Genomic DNA, 14,953 nt, shown 5'->3' on the forward strand with positions numbered 1-14,953 from the left:
ATAAGTAAGTATTATCATCATTACTACCATTAACATCATAATCATCATTACTACTATTAACATCATAATCATCATTACCATTAGGCCAAATAAAAAATATATATTGGTTTAGGGTAACCCGACCGACCCTATTTTTTTCCTGCCAACCCTAACATGTTTTTTTTCATTTCTTAAAAAAAAAACCACTATCTTTTGGCACATTTTGCGAACCATACCGAGACTAAGGGAAGTAACCTCCGTTAAAATTGAATAATTTTTTTTTTTTTTTTAAAAAGCCGACCTACCGACCCTATTTTTTTTGTGGTCACGTTACCCTAAACCAACAAATATTTGTGTTTGGCCTTATCATCATCATCATCATTATCACTATCATTATCATCATTAGCATCACTATCATTAGCATCACGCTGTGCAGACCTGTCTGACAGACGAGGATGTCCAGCTGCAGCGCGATGTGAGCTTGCCACGACTGGGGTTGGATGCGCACGTGCTGGGTTGGGATGTGACTCTTCAGGTAGTTCGTCACCGTCGTGTTGCTGTCCGTGTTCCCGGAAAACACCTGTCCACGTCAGCAACACAACAAAATATTGAGCTATTTTGTATAAAAAAATTAAAAAAACCCAACTGTTTACACGGGAAAGAGTGTGCCTTTAAACCATACAAACAATTATACATGTTTATTGAGCAAAACCGGAAATCCAGCAACATTATAATTATTTTCCTTACTGTTGTAATAGTGACTTACTTTGACGGTCCCGTAGGGCTCCTCGTACGGCTTGAAGCTGACGTCACCGTCCTTGCTGACGTCAGGACGGAAAAGCAGGAGGTAGCTGGTGACCCACTCCGCGGCAGTGGGGTTACCCCGGGTACTGACACCCCGCAACACCTCGACCCGTTCAAAGTCCACCTGCGTGACACAAGCAACTCGTGGTCAACAACCATGCACGCTGGAAGGTACGTTTTAATGAAATATTAACAAGAACACTGACCGGCACGGTTGGCCTAGTGGTAAGGCGTCCGCCCCGTGATCGGGAGGTCGTGGGTTCGAACCCCGGCCGGGTCATACCAAAGACTTTAACATTGGCAATCTAGTGGTTGCTCCGCCTGGCGTCTGGCATTATGGGGTTAGTGCTTGGACTGGTTGGTCCGGTGTCAGAATAATGTGACTGGGTGAGACATGAAGCCTGTGCTGCGACTTCTGTCTTGTGTGTGGCGCACGTTATATGTCAAAGCAGCACCGCCCTGATATGGCCCTTCGTGGTCGGCTGGGCGTTAAGCAAACAAACAAACAAACATTAGAATGAAATATTAACAAGAACACTTACATCGTTTACATCACTAACACTACCTGTAAGGTGCAAAGTGACAGTAAACCTTGGAAGCTTCATTTTAACGAAGTATTTACAAGAATACTTAATCACTTACATCACTAACACTAGCTGTACTGTGCAAAGTGACTCTAAACTCTGGATCATGGAAGGTACATTTTAACGAAGAATGTACAAGAACACTTACATCACTAACACTAGCTGTACTGTGCAAAGTGACTCTAAACTCTGGATCATGGAAGGTACATTTTAACGAAGAATGTACAAGAACACTTACATCACTAACACTACATCTACGGTGCAAAGTGAAACAGAGCTGTGCAAGGTACATTTTAACGAAGTATTTCCAAGAATACTTGCATCACTTACATCAATAACTCTACCTGTACGTATTTTTGTCAATAACAAACGTTCCAGCAACTTACCCTTTCTTGGTTTTTTTATACTACCTGCACGGTGCAAAGTGACACTAAACTCTGGAAGGTACATTTTAACGAAGTATTTACAAGAACACTGACATCACTACGGTGAATTTTGTGATAGTTTTATTCGCGTAATTGACGTGTATTATTTCAATATAACACATTTACTTTGAGTAACCAAAACGTCCCCTTTTCAGACCTGTTTACCCCTAAAACATTGCATGTGTATTTTCTGGGAGCAAAATGAGGCAAATGTGTAGTTTTGTAATTGAATGTGTAGAATTTCTCGTCGACCTATCACAACAACAAGAACAATGATTGCTACTTTTTACCACATGTATTGATTGACTGACGGAAAAATGGGAATTGCAGACAGTGCAATGAGCATGATGTTTTCCTTTCCGCGAAGACAAGGCATGGGTAGTCCTGATGATATTTTGGCAGAAAGACTTGGTTCGGCGCATTGCTCGTCTTTTTCTTTTTGGTCGGTGGCCTTTCGGAGTCATTTTCTTCACAGTTCTCATCTTCACTTTCGTGTGCTCTGCGTTCAGCCATTGTGTCGAAACGCCCGCATGGTTTGGCAGTAACGCTTTCAGTTGTGCCCGGCATTTGCTTGGAGAAGCCTATTCGGCATTAACAAGCTACAACGCAACGCCCGTGGGCGCTTTACGCGCTGCACGCAGCAAACGACTGCTGACCGAAAACATGGATTGGAAAATGGATCGGTCAAGGGAGATGAAGAAAATTACGGATTGTGATATGCGTAGCCGAAACAATACCGTTTGCGTGCAGGGACGGGGCGGTGTGAGAGCACAACGGGACAAGGAACAGGTGTAAAGACGAAAAAGAATTTTTTTTTATTTTTTTTATATTTTTTTTTTTAAATACCGTTTGCGTAGAAAACGACAGACTTGCGTAGTTGCGTAGTATATTATTCAAATTCGTAGTTTACTACGCTCAATGTGTAGTGTAAACAGGTCTGCCTTTTCAACGCCGATCAACTGAACCAATCCCCACCCCCATATCACGTGGTATGCTTGTACACCGGAGTACTCTAGTATGACGGCTTACCAGCGCCAAAACCTGTACCATTATCACGAGGGTTACCAAATTCACGTGCAAATTGTACAGTGTTAATGACTACATTTCAGTTTTGGCCACGGCGTACTTGTGCTTCACCCGCGCGCCTCGTTTTCAGTCAATTGTAATTTTCACGTGAACATTGTAATTGTGTGGTTTTGGCGCAGGTAAACCGTCATACCCTAGGCCTTTTCCTTTCTCTCACCTGGATCCACTGGCTGGTGTCGAGAGTAGCGGGTCGCCAACAGGACAGCTTCATGTCCACGGCTATCACGTGCAGTCGGGCTCCGAACGCGTCGTGCTGCGGGTCCGACACTGAGGACACCGTGATGTTGTCGTCCGGCACGATCAGCGGCCCGCTCACAGCGTAGTCCGGCGTGCACTCGTCTGTACCAGTCACATACACAGTAACACATCATCTGTAATACCAGTCACATAAACAGTTACACATCATCTGTAATGCCAGTTACATACACAGTTACACATCATGTACTAGTCACATACACAGTTACACATCAATGTACACGCCACGGACTGTGTTCCACATGTTTTGAGCCAGCCTCGTTGTTCCGCCTGTTTTGAGCCAGCCCCCTTGTGAGTGTCGAACGCAAAGCGTCTGCATAAACGCTCAGATTATGACTCGACTTGGAGACCACTCGAATCTAAAAATGTTTGTTGTAAGGGTTAACAAAAGCATTTGTTATCTCTGTTTCTGGTTTTGTATTTCATTAGTTTTTACGATTTAACTCACGTCAACTTTATTGCAACAAACCCATATATCAAAATAAAGAAACGATGAGCAACGGTAGCGTTTTATTCATATTTGTGATCATCTATTGATTTTAGTGCATATTTGTATGGTCATGCATTCCGGCAGAAGTTAAACCAAAATGTAAAACCAAAGGTCATATCAGTTGGTTTTCATTACGCGCCGGCCCCCATGTTGTTACGCGCCAGTTGCTCATGTCGACTGAAAGTGTCGCGCGCCTGCCTCCGCAAAAGATATAAACAAGTCATTTTAACACAAGATAGTATTGAGCGTCCTTAACATGTTTTCTACTCAGGCACTACCTCACATTTCGATCATATTTAAAAAAAAAATGTTTATGTGTCAAACGCTAGCCTCTCAGGCCCACTACACCGCAGTGTTTTCACGGTCATGAAACACGAAAAATTAACATAAGAAAGGAGTATAGCTGCATAATTGACGATAACGTCCATTTGTTAAAAAATACACCATTGAGTATATATATGCGGAGATGTTAGGCCAATACAGTAGAAGGAGGCGGAGACGAAATCTCACCTTCCAGACACCCCTGCAGCTCCCACCTGAGTGCCGGGGAGGACACGGTCCAGTTCACAGGGTAGAGAAACACCTGGCGGGCGGCGAAAGGGAGGTCGATGTTGTTGGTCACAGGGGTGGAGGCGTCACTGTTACCTGTGAACACCTGCAACAAACATCATAGGTGTTTTATGTTAGATTTGTGCTGGAACAGTGAGGTACTTTTTTCGTTTGATGGAGAAGGATATCATGTAGAGTGTCACGTTGGCTAGAGTCGAAATATGTTCCTGTGATGTATCCCTCGACCAAGACCTTGCGGGAATCCAGATCCAGACCATTGAGAGTGTTTACGTGTAAAGACCTCAACAGACTAAATGGGACTTTATCACAGAGTGAAAAATTCACGTTCGCCGACAATCATGTAAGAACCATTTCTGCTGTCAGTTAAAAATGATCATCAACTGTATTTTATCATCTTGATGGCAATAGTTCTACAGATTAGGTTAACAAATGGTTGAAAGAATAATGACTTAAGTTTGACAGTTACTTCATGAATACTGTTAAGACAGAGAGAGAGAGAGAGAGAGAGAGAGAGAGAGAGAGAGAGAGAGAGAGAGAGAGAGAGAGAGAGAGAGAGAGAGAGAGAGAGAGAGAGAGAGAGAGAGAGAGAGAGAGAGAGAGAGAGAGAGAGAGAGAGAGAGAGAGAGTCAAACAGACAGATAGACAGACAGACATATGGACAAACAAACAGACAAACAGACAGACAGATAGAGAGCTCCCCCCACCCCCCCACCTGGGCCCCGGAGCCGGGCAGACTGGTGTACCAGTAGAGGGGGGCGGAGTTATCGTAGCGGTACTGCAGCTTGTACTGCGTGACCCAGGTCCCCAGGCCCAGCCCCCCTGTGGTGGTCACACCCTTCACTGTCACCAGTGTCTCGAAATGCACCCCCACCCACGGTTTGTCGTCGTTGCTGTCACTCATCCATGCAGCTGTAGCTCGAAAAAAAAGAAAAAAAGTGAACAGCCAGATACACACACACACGTACACAGACTCGCGCCCGCCCACCACCAAAAACAGCAACAGACACAACAACAAGTGCAAGGAGATGAAAAACAACAACAAAAGCACAACAACCACTACCACCACCAACAAAAACTAGAAAAACTAGACGCAGAAATATGGAAAACATGCCAAAAAAAGAAAGCGGTATATTTCTAAAGCCCAGTACAGAAAAACAAAAACAACAAGAAATTCCCCCGAGGTCGGAAAAACACCCCCGAAGTCAGAAGTCAGAAGTCAGAAGTCAAAAGTCAAAAGTCAGAAGTCAGAAGTCAGAAGAGAGAAAGTCAGAAGTCAGAAGTCAGAAGTCAGAAGTCAGAAGAGAGAAAGTCAGAAGTCAGAAGTCAGAAGTCAGAAGTCAGAAGTCAGAAGAGAGAAAGTCAGAAGTCAGAAGTCAGAAGTCAGAAGAGAGAAAGTCAGAAGTCAGAAGTCAGAAGTCAGAAGTCAGAAGTCAGAATGTAAACACAGGGTCCATTGCGAAAGGGTACGTCGAGGTAGGAAAAACACCCCCGTTGGTCAAAGGGAAATAACCATTCTCACTGCCACCAACTGAGAAGGTTATTTCCCTTTGACCATTAATATGTCACTCTTAATCTTAATCCACCAATAACTCCCTAACCGTGTGTTTGACTGGTCCCAATTTTTGTAAGGACCGTCTCAGGAATGTATAGAACCTGTTCACCAAGTTTGGTGACGATCGGTCCGTTCATTCTTGAGATCTATATGCGAACACAAACACACAAACACACAAACAAACAAGAAATTCCTCCGAGGTAGGAAAAACACCCCCGTCAAAGGGAAATAACCTTCTCAGTTGGTGGCAGTGACTGACTGAGAATGGTTATTTCTCTTTGACCATTAAGATGTTCCTCTATAAATCCTTGTATAATTTTAATCCACCATTACTCCCTAACCGTGTGTTTGACGGGTCCCAATTTTTGTAAGGACCGTCTCAGGAATGTATAGAACCTGTTCACCAAGTTTGGTGACGATCGGTCCGTTCATTCTTGAGATCTATATGCGAACACAAACACACACCCAAACAAACAAACAAACACATCAAGCGAATCCTATACACACCCCTATACCGGGGGTGTAAAAATGCCATATCTGTAAATGTTCACATCGTACCTTACATGTCAGAGGTGACTGAACGTACCTGTATTTCCGGGATAGATTCTGGACATTGGTGGACCGTGACCTTCGTCCCTGCTCGTGGAGGCGCCGAGCATGGTGTCTGTGACATGGTAGTAGTCCCCTGATATCATGGCCCACCCCTTGCACTGCCCTGTAACATCGTGACATGGTAGTAGTCCCCTGATATCATGGCCCACCCCTTGCACTGCCCTGTAACATCGTAGCTCACGCTCTTTAACGTTGATAATTTCATACTTTAGTCATGGGGCAAAGACACACACACACACACACGCACACACACCCGCACACACCCACACACACGCACGCACCCACACAGACAGGCGCACGCACGCAGACAGACAGTCAGGCGCGGGCACACATACACAAGCCAAACACACACACACACACACACACACACACACACACACACACACACACACACACACACACACACCTAACGATGTAACTTATGTGCACAAAAGCCTTTTATTTCAAGTGACCAAGAGACGGAGTATTCATGATAGTTATAATTGCACAATCATAGATCCTCACTCACCGCTAATTATGTGGTCATATTTCACTTCTCCCAGGTTGTGATACTGTCCCAATTAACCCAATTTCATGAAACAAATATACACAACCTGCCATTTGAAAAGACAATGAGCAAAGCCCACCATTGCCGCTGGAGTTGGCAGTCCAGAAGATTCAGACTGAAAACACAATGAGCAAAGCCCACCATTGCCGCTGGAGCTGGCCGTCCAGAAGATTCAGACTGCAATGGAAACCTTCAAGTAGCTGCTGCTTGAGTCTCTTGAAAAATAAAATCTGAATAGAAATTCTTTCCATGGATATGAAGGTTGACTGTGTCTTTGTTTGTTTTAGTGTCAGGGAAGGTGTGCTAATTGTGACCCTCCACCACGAAATGAGTCGCAGGTCACCTCGCGCAGTTCTGCGCTAGGCTTAATATAAGTCCGGGGGGACTGTGGTAACAGTATGAGGGTCACCTCAGTCACAGGCTTATAACTCGAACAGTTTTCGTTCTTTTCTAAAACGGGTTTCACCACTGGATAGAACATAAAAAAGTATTTAGGAAAATGTAAACATATGAAAATCATGCAAAGGTGACAAGCGACTCATTCCGTCGTGGAAGGTCACAATTGTTCATGAAGTCCATGTTTCTGACTATAACCTCACTTCACTTCCATCTCTACTTTCAGTGATACAGCGGTGATGATGACAATCTCATTTTCTTGGCACGGTCCGGTGTCGTTACTTGCACATGTGGCTGTAAGCGTGCAAGCAAAAAAGGTGCATCTTGACTTGCACCTTTTTACATATTTGTTTGTTATAGAAGATTGTCAACAGACGCACATGACAATGTAGTAATCTTTTAACCATGGAAACACAAGTGTGGGATCATCCGAGGACACCCCTGCTTGCAATCGGCCAAGGGTTTCAAGAGAATGTCGTGATCTGTGCTGAGATGCACGAAGCGAAACCCCGTGCTACCTAAATGGGTTGGTACGCAGCCACGAGGTCGGATTGGTTGAAATCGATATTTGTTGTGATTTCAACTAATCACGCCACGAAGCACTTGTTCCCGACCAGTCGGGTGACATTGTTGTGATTTCAACTAATCACGCAACAAAGCGCTTGTTCCCGACCAGTCGGGTGACCTTGTGATTTCAACTAATCACGCCACGAAGCGCTTGTTCCCGACCAGTCGGATGACCTTGTTGTGTTTTCAACTAATCACGCCACGAAGCGCTTGTTTCCGACCAGTCGGGTGACACCCAGTTTCGCGTTGTGCACCTCAGCCTCGGAGTCTGCAATGATTCTGAATCGTCCTTGTCATATGTAGCAAGCCTGTATTCGTCGTCTTTGTGCAGTGGGTCAACCACCAGCTTTTCATCAACGCACAAGGCCCCAGCCAGCGTTTTCTCTTCATGAGTTAGTTCCATCTCAAGCAGGACGGTTTCTGGCACTCGGAGCCCTGGCGGTCACCCTCGCTCGGTTTTCTCGGGCGTTGTGGCTGACCAGGTCACCCAGTGCTGCTTGCTGGTTGACGCCCCCCGCTCTATCCTGTCCCGCAGTCCTGGCAGCCGCAACAACACCATGTGGGAACAGTACAGCAGCTTCGCCCGCACAAGTGTGTCTGATGACAAGGCCCGCCCGGTCGCCTCTGCCCAGAACTCCGCCGTCTAGGACACGGGTGTCGCCCTGCCCAGGCGTCGCTCTGTCACCCGCCAGTGTAGCTACACACATCTGGCCCAACCGGCCTACTTCATACTGGACTTGAATGACGTCATGTTGGCCCCGAGTGACGTAAAGTTGGCCCCGAGTGACGTCATGTTGGGCCTGAGTGGCGTCATGTTGGCCGTGAGGGATGTCATGCTGGCCGTGAGTGTCGTCTTGCCGGTTCCGAGTGAGGTCGTGACAGTGATGCTGTCGTGAAGCTGACCCAGGTCGGCCCCTTCGCTGCCGCTGAGCACGTGCCGTTTTTTCACGTGAGATGAGGAGGACGAGGACGAAAGCAAGGAATGCACCGATGACCAGTACGGTTACAAGATATGTAATCAAACTGGACATATCCACTGAGTCATCATCAGAGGATGATTTGGAGAGGTTGAGTGCGTTTGTGGCGTTCGGTGGGGCCGTCTCGTCTTGTGTTGCGTTGTCCGTAGAGTCTCGTGTTTTTCTGTCCGTGGTGTGCATCGTTGCTGTGATCATACTGTGCTGTGCACCGTTGTTGTGATCATACTGTGGTGTGCATCGTTGCTGTGATCATTCTGTGGTGTGCATCGTTGCTGTGATCATACTGTGGTGTGCATCGTTGCTGTGATCATTCTGTGGTGTGCATCGTTGCTGTGATCATACTGTGGTGTGGATGGCTGTTGTGATCATACTGTGGTGTGCATCGTTGCTGTGATCATTCTGTGGTGTGCATCGTTGTTGTGATCATACTGTGGTGTGCATCGTTGTTGTGATCATACTGTGGTGTGCATCGTTGCTGTGATCATACTGTGGTGTGCATGGCTGTTGTGATCATACTGTGGTGTGCATCGTTGTTGTGATCATACTGTGGTGTGCATGGCTGTTGTGATCATACTGTGGTGTGCATCGTTGTTGTGATCATACTGTGGTGTGCATCGTTGTTGTGATCATACTGTGGTGTGCGTGGTTGCTGTGATCATACTATGCTGTGCATCGTTGTTGTGATCATACTGTGAAGCCTCGTCTCGTGGACATTTTAGGACTTTGATGGCATGTGGTGTCAAGCGTTTTTGTGACGCATGGTATGCGACGAAGCGTCAAAAGCGATGTCTGGCCGTGGTGGCTGAAGAAAGTGACCACAATTTGTAGTCAGCGGTCGGAAAAGTCACACAGAGTGTCTCCTAGGATCAAGGGCTAAATACGTTTCCTTTTCGGTCACATTGCCTATTGGAGTTCAGCAACGCCGAACGGGACTGACATTCGCTGAACTCAGAGACAAAGGCTCAATCATCTCTGATCGCTGACCTTCAGTTGTACAAATGATCTCACTATGTGCTCAATCATAACTTTCCAACCCGTTGCTTTCGCTAGCGCCACTATCTCTACAGCCATGGACAGTTTAACCTTCTGCGTAAGCTTTGAGGACTACCAGACCCTAGTTCCAGGCTCATTACACATCTCAAATAGGTAGGTCAATGCATCCAAAAAGGACAAAACACAACAATTCCTTTCCTTAAAAAAACAAGTTGCTCTGTCTCTCTCCTACTCTTTCTCGCGTTTGCACAGTTTAGTGGCAGGAAAGAGTTGCTCCGAGGCTCGTTTCAAGCAGCCGTGCATCCAGAGATTTGCAATACTTTGAAAATGCTTGCAATTCCAGAACTATTTCCAGAAACGTAATCTTCGAGAATCTGATGTCATTGTGTCATTGTCATCACGGACTGTTTTAGTCTTGGTGGCCAAGCCATATATTTTGGCATATGATTCCTTAGCTCCGCGAAGCCTTGTTTGTATAAAAAGAAATACACAAGTTAACAGTTCCGGCGCTTACATAAGGAAACCGGAAGAGGAGGAAGAACAAACACATACGAAAAAACGATCTGCGCATGCGTTCAAATCAACCAGAAAAACAAGAAAAATCGTGTGTTTGTGTGCCCGATGTAATTCTAAGAATCTTTACACTCATTCTTCGGACACTCAAATGCAACTTCAAAGCTGGAAGACTACAAAATTGCACTTTCTGCAGACTGAATCTACGCGTTCTAATCAACCGAAGAAAAAGAGGAAGAATAAAAGACACTCGAAAAAACCGATCTGCACATGCGCGAATTCCAATATGGCCGCGGAACTGTTAATCGGTGTATATGTTACAGTTAATCTGTGAAACCAGGGAATACGTGTATTAACTAAACTATTTTAGGTAATACATGAATTAACTGTTTTTTTCCGTCAGTTAATTCATGTATTACCTAGTTAATACACGTATTCTCTGGTTTCACAGATTAACTGTATTAACATATACACATTGATTCACGACTTGCAGGACCCCGTGACTCAGCATAATTAACAGACCCAAGGTCAAGGTTTATTGGGGGACAACGAATTTTCGGTTAAAAACAAGTGGACAAAACACTGACGTGGAAATGTCACTACAACATGGATTGCTCCGCAGGGCAAATCCACAGGCACTCGACACGAGGTGGGCGGGGCTTTTGTCTTAGATGTCACTTGGTTAGGGGGAAGTCTCTACTACAGTTTCATAACTAAACGCGAACTCCACAAAAGCCAACAAATGCGTAGACTTAGAAACAGTCTGTGTCCTTACCTGAGGGCTGCCACGGTGTGTTAGTCACTGGGGTTGTGGTGCTGAGTGGTGCGGCTGTCAACACACACACACACACACACACACACACACACACACACACACACACACACACACACACACACACACACACACACACACACACACACATTATATATATATATATTATACAGGAGTAGAATAACGCAAAAAACTCTCACTTTAGGATGAGCAACAGTCCAGCTAAACCATGTTTTCCTCAAACTGCTATTCAGACTGTCCCTGAATCATTCATAGCTGGCAGTGAGACAAAGCAAAGTTTTCAATATCCGAATCATAGCATTGGTACCATAGTAAGCCAAGGCTTCCCATACCTCGCAATAACATGCACTGCTACCGCTAGGCGTTGATCTGGCTTCTATCTATATATATATATACGACTTGTGTCTGTCTGTCTGTCTGTCTGTCTGTGTGTGTGTGTGTGTGTGTGTGTGTGTGTGTGTGTGTCCGCGATGCACGGCCAAAGTTCTCGGTGGATCTTTTTTAAATTTGGAGACCGTTTTCAGCTACACCCCGGACACAACCTCATCGATGAGATATTTCAACACGTGTGTTACAGTACTGTCTGGTTGGCCAGTACTATCTGGTCAAATGGGTCAAAATAGCCATTTCTGCACTTTCGCTGCTTGTGGAAGACACTTAAAATACTCCTATGATACGAGTGATAAATATCAAGCCTACTGACAAACTGCCACATTTTCGCGTTTTGTTACATTTTCATTTTTATATCATTCTCTCAAGCAATGGGAACTCCCGGGGATTCCCCTTTTACGCGCGCGTCATGAAGTTCGGCTGCAAAATGCACGTGTCGCTATTTTTCATCTGTGCCCTGCTTGTAGCGTTTTGTGGCGAAAGAGGACTTGCGGCAGACAAAGAGGACGAGAAGAATGTAAGCCGGTATACACATATATGCAATTGTGGCAAACTATCATTCATTGAATGTGTTGCATTGTAGTGATCTAGTTCCGTTTTTCCTTTTTGTCCCCCCTCCACCAGCCCCCACCCCCAACACACACACACACACTCACACACACACACACACACACACACACGCACGCACACACACAGAGTACAGATAAAGAGAGAGAGAGAGAGAGAGAGAGAGAGAGAGAGAGAGAGAGAGAGAGAGAGAGAGAGAGAGAGAGAGAGAGAGAGAGAGAGAGAGAGAGAGAGACACTGACAGACACTGACACTGTGAGAAGCATCCCACAAAGAGAAACTTGAAAGCGTAATAATAACTGGCGAGCCCGGAGTAAGGACGTAGACGGTACTAGCTGTGGCTCTGACTCATAACCGTGACCGACTTATAGCATCCTGCTCAATACTAAAGACCGTGTTACATAGTCGTTTTTTCGTTAGTTTCGTTCTGTTAATTCTGTCCGGTTGATTTTTCTTCTACTGGCCATTGTCGTATTACAGACACAAGTGACAAGCATTTGCCAGGTATCAGATGTTCTTGCAGTAAATGTTTACTTAATTTGTGTTAGATGTACTTGACATCAAACTGCATTACAGTCGTATTACATAGTTTACAGAATTTATCACCGGTTTCCTATCCGCTTGACTCAGATTTTTCACCATTTTCCGCCATTCTTGTATCAATGTGGATTTTTTGTTTCTGTTAAAAAACTGATTTTCAACAGACACTATAAAAGTGAGAGACTTTTAGTGCTTTTGTCTTCAGTGTCTGAGCTTTGAAGCAGCAGGAAATTGCGGCATTTTCTTCAAATAAACATGATGTCTGCAGTTGACACGCGCGCTCACATAAGCTCAGAGAGAGAGAGAGAGAGAGAGAGAGAGAGAGAGAGAGAGAGAGAGAGAGAGAGAGAGAGAGACAGAGAGCGAGAGAGAGAGAGAGAGCGAGAGACCGTGAGAGCGAGCGAGACAGAGAGAGAGAAAGAGGGAGGAAGAGAGAGAGAGATATATATATAAAGAGAGAGAGAGAGAGATAAAGAGAGAGATATATAAAGAGAGAGAGAGAAAGAGGGAGGAAGAGAGAGCGAGCGAGAGACAGAGCTAGCAAGAGACAGAGAGAGAGAAAGAGGGAGGAAGAGAGAGAGAGAGAGAGATAAAGAGAGAGAGAGAGAGAGAGAGAGAGAGAGAGAGAGAGAGAGATGGAGGGGGGTGGAGAGAGAGTGAGTGAACCCGAAAAGAAAAGCCGGATAGCGATATTGACGTGTCAGTGTGGGTGAAAGACTACACGCTACCAGCCAGTATACAGGGGCGGTGCGTGTGTGTGTTTTCGCCGTGAGAGCTTCGCTCATAACTTTTTTGTTTAATTTTGTATAGCATCATTGCTTGAGCATCTCGCGACGGCTACAATGTTAGACCTGTGTACGGGACGCTTTAAAACTGCTCGCAAAGGCAAAAGAAGTTTCGTTCAGGGAGAAGTCCTTACTTGTTCACTGCTATCCAGATAGTACTGGTTTGCCAGGTAATACTGTAACACACGTGCTCTCGGCGCGCAACGCTGTGCGCGCTGAACCGATTTTTTGTTGTTGTTGTCTTTTGTCGGGATCCACTACCAGTAACTCTTCCTTATCTTCTCCAGTGTTTTCAGCCGCGATTATCTCCCTTCCTCCGCGGTGTGGCGTCAATCCATAATTATTCCCGTTACTACGTTACTATTTTTAGAAGGTCACTGCACGTTACTATTTTTAGAAGGTCTCCAGTGTTTTGCGCGTTTATCTCCTTTCCTTTGTACGCCGGCGAAGCCGGCGTGCCGGGTCCCAGGCGCAGCCTGGTGTTCGGCTCTACTTCTTCCCGGCGAAGCCGGTACCTGGTGAAGCGGGTAATCATCTAGTCTACACATATACAGCATGATGTAATGGAAGTGTAGAGGATGAAATCCACTAGTTTATTTGACATTTCTTGACTGTCCTAGGCCCCCGAGACTGGCGCCGCAAGGCTCTCACTTAGGGTCAATTCTTGGCTGAGTTTAGAGCCCTTATTTTCTCCTGTGTTATGCATTCGGTCATCATCACCATCATCATCATCATCATCATCATCATCATCATCATCATCATCGTCATCGTCATCGTCATCATCATCATCGTCATCGTCATCGTCATCATCATCATCATCATCATCATCATCATCATTGGGAGCATCAGCAGCAGCTAATAGTTAGTTGTAGAGTGCGTGGTTGTATATTACAGTGTTCTAGATGGTCGAACGCAAAGACCTGTACGTGTACGTGTAGATATTGCGTCACCCGTGACTCACTTTTTTCTCCAATGTTCCAAATGCATACGTTGTTTTGCTCCCACCAAGACTGCAGATCTTGGCAAACGCGTGACGTAAAAACTAGATTTGATGACGTTACCCGTATACGTTCCCGTACACGTCCTGAAAAATGCTGATCTAGATCTTGCTATTGTATTAATTTTGTATCGTGCCTTTTCTTTCTTTTTGTTCTTTAACAGTATCATTTTATGTCAGACTGTGGAAGGCAAGGCTCAACATTAAATCTTAATACTAACAAAGTAAAGATCAAATAACCAAACGGAAGTAAGCGCTCTCAATGCACACAACATGTGTAATGGAGTAAGCGAGAGTTATACGGAACCAGTCTCCTGGCACCTGAGAGAATAACAAGCTTTGAAATGAACAAGCGACTTTCATCCTCAAATGTAACAAAGTAAAGCCCATTTTAGTTTGTTAGTTGATCCTGGCTTTGTACATTTCAAACTGAAACAGATGACGTCATCGTGTCTACTCACCTGGCTTCTTGCAGATGTAGTTGTGGAGCTCTCCGCAGTCTCGGTCATCCCACGTGAGCGTGTCTGCCGG

General features: G+C 45.2%; 1 protein-coding gene across 1 annotated transcript in view; it reads right to left on the minus strand.

The window, feature by feature from the left end:
- The window catches only part of LOC138969424 (macrophage mannose receptor 1-like), a 60,734-nt gene extending 45,781 nt beyond the window's left edge, over positions 1-14,953 (minus strand). Inside the window, exons 1-8 of the mRNA XM_070342216.1 lie at positions 14,884-14,953; positions 11,126-11,179; positions 6,332-6,519; positions 4,906-5,102; positions 4,134-4,278; positions 3,036-3,217; positions 746-907; positions 418-559 (exon numbers count right to left, since the gene is read on the minus strand). Coding sequence (XP_070198317.1) covers positions 418-559; positions 746-907; positions 3,036-3,217; positions 4,134-4,278; positions 4,906-5,102; positions 6,332-6,440 — 937 coding nt within the window. The 5' untranslated portion in view covers positions 6,441-6,519; positions 11,126-11,179; positions 14,884-14,953. The remainder of the gene's footprint in view (positions 1-417; positions 560-745; positions 908-3,035; positions 3,218-4,133; positions 4,279-4,905; positions 5,103-6,331; positions 6,520-11,125; positions 11,180-14,883) is intronic.

This window comes from Littorina saxatilis, linkage group LG6 (genome assembly GCF_037325665.1).
Source record: "Littorina saxatilis isolate snail1 linkage group LG6, US_GU_Lsax_2.0, whole genome shotgun sequence".
Classification (NCBI taxonomy): domain Eukaryota; kingdom Metazoa; phylum Mollusca; class Gastropoda; order Littorinimorpha; family Littorinidae; genus Littorina; species Littorina saxatilis.